The sequence below is a fragment of the Sinocyclocheilus anshuiensis genome, unplaced genomic scaffold, assembly GCF_001515605.1.
Source record: "Sinocyclocheilus anshuiensis isolate Anshui unplaced genomic scaffold, SAMN03320099.WGS_v1.1 scaffold1170, whole genome shotgun sequence".
In the NCBI taxonomy this organism is placed as follows: domain Eukaryota; kingdom Metazoa; phylum Chordata; class Actinopteri; order Cypriniformes; family Cyprinidae; genus Sinocyclocheilus; species Sinocyclocheilus anshuiensis.
This window is the reverse complement of record NW_015538055.1, coordinates 2,136,786-2,142,345: the sequence shown is the minus strand read 5'-3', so window position 1 is coordinate 2,142,345 and position 5,560 is coordinate 2,136,786. Positions and strand designations below refer to the sequence as shown.

General features: G+C 35.7%; 1 protein-coding gene across 3 annotated transcripts in view; it reads right to left on the bottom strand.

Annotated features, from left to right (window-relative positions):
* Positions 1-6: 6 nt before the first annotated feature.
* Positions 7-5,560, bottom strand: part of LOC107683015 (spartin-like) — a 13,591-nt gene continuing 8,037 nt past the window's right edge. For 2 of the 3 annotated variants that reach the window (XM_016479112.1, XM_016479119.1), the window contains 4 exons: positions 4,978-5,172; positions 4,730-4,888; positions 2,102-2,192; positions 7-625 (listed from right to left, as the gene is read on the bottom strand). In XM_016479112.1, the coding sequence (XP_016334598.1) occupies positions 424-625; positions 2,102-2,192; positions 4,730-4,888; positions 4,978-5,172 (647 nt within the window). In that variant the 3' untranslated portion in view covers positions 7-423. Of the gene's footprint in view, positions 626-1,470; positions 1,954-2,101; positions 2,193-4,729; positions 4,889-4,977; positions 5,173-5,560 lie in introns of those variants that run through there. The other variant, XM_016479126.1, reaches the window with a different exon arrangement.

Below are 5,560 nucleotides of genomic sequence, written 5' to 3'. Positions count from 1 at the left end.
ATTTGTTAAGGCTCTATGGGATAACCGTTAAGTCCTCCTTTGGCTTGTACTTTGTTTCAAGGGTCCATTTGAAAGACACAAACCATGCAAAACTAAAGATTTATTTTGAGTAAAATTGGTGATATGTTGAGTAACTTGCTGGTGAAGTGTAAGGCAAGATCAGGAATACTGTCCAGCAGGGCTGTCAGTCAGCTTGTAAAGGGAATTTTTAAAGTGCATTTACCAATTCCCCTGTGACACAGTGAAAATAGCAACAATGACGGCACAACTAACTGTATTAACTGTAGGAACGTCTTTCAGTGTCAGTCACAAATAACAACAAAAGCATTCATTGAAAAATCGGACAAGGATCAGTCCACTTCATCAGTCATTTGGTTTGCTCTTAAAAATGGACACCTGAAACGAGAGGTCTGAATCTAAACTCTACTTTTGGTCTTTATGTTTCTCAACTTGACTGCTCGGCTCTTGGACTTTATAGTCTGCCAGGATGGCATGGGCAGTCTCTTTGCCAGTCTTCTTGACCATTGCCTTGATCCCCAGGTTGTCGATATTGAATGCGGTGATGCCCACATTGATGGCTGAGTTGACAGCGTGATCTGTGGCCTGGCCCGCTTCCGCCCCATATCTTAATTATAGATAACCCAGATGATGAAAGAGGTAATGGAATGGAAGGTTAAGGACATGTACAATTTTCGGAGCAGAGCAAAGCAGTTAAACATACATGCAGGGATTCAGTCATTTCTTCAGAGAAAAATCTGAACTTGATTTAAAATGTTAAATTAATCCTAAAGATGCCATAGAAAAAAATATTTTTGTGATGTGCAAAAGTTGAATTCAAAATGGCCAATATTAAGCACAGTTAGAAAGGGAAGAATGGTTGTAAAAAAATGTAGAATTAAAAAACATTATGATATTATGAGCTATATCAATGGAAATCACCATTATTTTCCACTTTTAAATATTGGATAATTATTGGAAGGATTTAAACATTAAATTGTAAACCTTCATTTTAATGAATTGTACAATACAAAAGAATTTACACTATCATTCAAAAGTTTGAGGTCAGATATTTATGTTTTTGAAAGAGGTCTCTTATATTCACCTAAACTGCATTCATTTGATTCAAAATACAGTAAAAATACAATAATATTGTGAAATACTTTTACAATTTAAAATAGCTGTTTTCTATTATAATACATTTTAAAATGTAATTTATTCCTGTGATGGCAAAGCCGATTTTCAGCAGCCATTACTCCAGTCTTATGGTCCTTCAGAAATTATTCTAATATGCTGGTAAGAAACATAACTTATTATCAATGCTGAAAACAGTTGTGCTGATTAATATTTTTTTGTGGAAACTGCGGTACATTTTTTCAGGATTCTTTGATGAATATTAAGTTCAAAAGAACAGCATTTATTTCAAATAAAAATATTTATAAAGGTCTCTACTTTCACTTTTGATCAATTTAATGCTTCCTTCCTGATTTTTTTTTTTTTTAATCTTATTGACCCCAAACTTTTGAACGGTAGCATAAATACTATGCATCTTGGTCATATTACAATGATGATAATTATGTTTGCCATCCGATAAAACCTGGAAAAACCTTCTGTTGATGCAACAGTATAATTAAAGTCAGGCTTAAAAGGTTCAAAAGTTAAGAAAAATAAGGCAATAAAGACAATGAGATTGATTATTTTTGGCTGTTAGGAACACATATTCATTCCATCACTGAGCTGTGGATCATTGCACACAGCAACACAAGATGCTAACGGAAGTGATTTAATCATTATGTCCTATAAATCATTAGCAATGCGTGCAAACGCTGACTGATTCAGACCAAGATGAGCTTTAGCCATGCTCGTGACTAATTACAGCCATTTTACAGGGTGCAGGGAAAATGTTTCTACTTGTTTTCATTTGGGGTGTCTGAAATGTTCTCCAGACCCCTAAATCTGCAAACAAATATACGGGAAAGAAACTAGCGTGAGTGCAGTTTATTTTTCTGATCAAAGTTACTGGTGAGAAACTGCAAATGCAGTTAAAACACTGGTATGATGAACTTTAAAGCAGGTGGAATAAGATCCTTGTGTAGTTACTTACTTATGTTTTACCGTGGTAACCGTCTCTGCAGCAACACTCTTTGCAATGTTCTTTGCTGCAACCTCCAACCCTGTCCACATCGTTGCAAATCCTGACAAAATAGAGCATCAAACGTTACAGTTAAAAAAAAAATTGTGGCATTATTTAATTTTCAAAATCAAAAGTGACAGTAAAATATTCCTATTTCAAATAAATGCTGTTCTTTTGAACTTTCTATTCATCAAAGAATCATGAAAAAAATGTATCACTGTTTCAACACCTGTTTTCAATATTGATATGAGGCTTAATAAGAAATGTTTTGAGCATAAAATCATATTAGAATGATTTCTGAAGGATTATGTGACAAGGAAGGCTGATGCTAAATATTTGCTTTGCCATCACAGAAATAAATTACATTGTAAAATAAATTTAAAAAGCAGACAATTATTTTAAACTGTAATAATATTTCACAATATTACGGTTTTACTGTATTTTGTATATTTCACAATATTACTGTTTTACTGTATTTTTAATCAAATAAATGCAGCCTTGATGAGCATGGAGACTTTTTTCAAAAACATTAAAAAAAAATGGTACTGACCCCAAACTTTTTGATGGTATTTTATCAATCACTAAATGGATAATAGCACAATTTACTGGCTCTTGACACCATTTAGTATTTGTAATAAATTTAGCCTATAATATGATGGCTTTTTTTGCTCCATGGCAAATTTGTTATGTGTAAAGAACTTAATAAATCCCGTTAATCATCTGATCAATAATGCCTATAAGATAATGTAATTGTGTAATTGACATCAATGTGACTAAAACAGCCAAGAAAAGAATAATTTCTGGGTGAAATGATTCACTTCACCTTGAACTCCACTTGCTGCAACCACCATAGCACCATCAATATTGGAGCGGCCATCCTTGTCTTTCTTCAGGGACTCTGGGATAAGCTTCCCTCCGTGTTTCTTAACATGGGGTGCCAACTCTCGGCCAACATGTCCAGCGACTGTGCATAGCCCATCCACTGAAATAGAACAGAACATAAATAAAGTGCGTCTCATCTTTGTTGAATATTATCAACAAAATTAGGAATTTACAAAGACACTTCCTTACCAAGAAACTGGCTGACCTTCACTGCTCCTCCTGTGGCTTGTTTGGTCACATGGAGGCTTTTGGCTACCGTAGGGCTGACTTGGGATGGTTTGTCTTCTGGAGTGATGTGCTCTCGTAGTTTGGTTGCACCTTTATGTATGGCTTTGCCTGTGTACTCAGCCCCCTTCACCAACCCCCAGCTCAGCCATGAAGCCCCTGTTGATATATTTCATACAATAAGGAGAGCATCACAGCATCACTGTTTTGGTGGCAACAACTGTTCTTCTAGTACAGGGGTTGGCGACCTGCGGCTCTTTCATCCCTCCGCGGTGGCTCCCTGTAGCATGGGCATAGAATACGTGGGGGAAGTGTTCCCCCGACTTTTAATAAAACCTAAACTCTTCCCCTGCACTTTTTTCGGGCAAGTGTGTTCAAGTAGACGTTTTCAAGGGCCAGTGTGAATAAACCTAGATTTAAATTAAGAGAGACAAGATAGTCACATCATTTTGGATACGTTTTATTTGTATCCAAAACGATGTGAACATTACGGAGCACTCAACACTCTCATGCAGTGTATGTTTCATTCATACTCAAAGCCAAAAATGGACTCATAGAAGTAGTAATACATTTTGACGTGCCAGGAAATCCCTAATACAAAGGCATCCAGTTATCGCTGTATCTTAACTGAATAACAAGCATAAACCACAGCTGATGAAACTTGAAGACGATAAATGATTGCAACAATATATGGTTTATGTGTGTTTTTCAAGTCAAGTCTAATCCAGGTAATAAAGTATATGAATGATACAGTGCTAACTGACATAGCATTTATTACAGTACAGAAGCTATAAAATATATTTTAAAAAATGGAAAAAGTGTTTTTAGTATATAAACCAATCATAATTATAAAATTGTCATTAGGAAAATATATAATCAAAAATATGAAAGAATACAAATTATTGGTTATTGTCCAGCAGTGTATTTAATTTCTTAGCCAATTAAAAGTAAGACATAAGAAAAGTTTTTTTTCGTCAATCAGACAAACATACATAAATAAATATTATTATTATTATTGTTACATTAAATTACATTGTAAAATAAATTTAAAAAGCAGACAATTATTTTAAACTGTAATAATATTTCACAATATTACGGTTTTACTGTATTTTGTATATTTCACAATATTACTGTTTTACTGTATTTTTAATCAAATAAATGCAGCCTTGATGAGCATGGAGACTTTTTTCAAAAACATTAAAAAAAAATGGTACTGACCCCAAACTTTTTGATGGTATTTTATCAATCACTAAATGGATAATAGCACAATTTACTGGCTCTTGACACCATTTAGTATTTGTAATAAATTTAGCCTATAATATGATGGCTTTTTTTGCTCCATGGCAAATTTGTTATGTGTAAAGAACTTAATAAATCCCGTTAATCATCTGATCAATAATGCCTATAAGATAATGTAATTGTGTAATTGACATCAATGTGACTAAAACAGCCAAGAAAAGAATAATTTCTGGGTGAAATGATTCACTTCACCTTGAACTCCACTTGCTGCAACCACCATAGCACCATCAATATTGGAGCGGCCATCCTTGTCTTTCTTCAGGGACTCTGGGATAAGCTTCCCTCCGTGTTTCTTAACATGGGGTGCCAACTCTCGGCCAACATGTCCAGCGACTGTGCATAGCCCATCCACTGAAATAGAACAGAACATAAATAAAGTGCGTCTCATCTTTGTTGAATATTATCAACAAAATTAGGAATTTACAAAGACACTTCCTTACCAAGAAACTGGCTGACCTTCACTGCTCCTCCTGTGGCTTGTTTGGTCACATGGAGGCTTTTGGCTACCGTAGGGCTGACTTGGGATGGTTTGTCTTCTGGAGTGATGTGCTCTCGTAGTTTGGATGCACCTTTATGTATGGCTTTGCCTGTGTACTCAGCCCCCTTCACCAACCCCCAGCTCAGCCATGAAGCCCCTGTTGATATATTTCATACAATAAGGAGAGCATCACAGCATCACTGTTTTGGTGGCAACAACTGTTCTTCTAGTACAGGGGTTGGCGACCTGCGGCTCTTTCATCCCTCCGCGGTGGCTCCCTGTAGCATGGGCATAGAATACGTGGGGGAAGTGTTCCCCCGACTTTTAATAAAACCTAAACTCTTCCCCTGCACTTTTTTCGGGCAAGTGTGTTCAAGTAGACGTTTTCAAGGGCCAGTGTGAATAAACCTAGATTTAAATTAAGAGAGACAAGATAGTCACATCATTTTGGATACGTTTTATTAACGATGTGAACGATGTGAACATTACGGAGCACTCAACACTCTCATGCAGTGTATGTTTCATTCATACTCAATGGACTCATA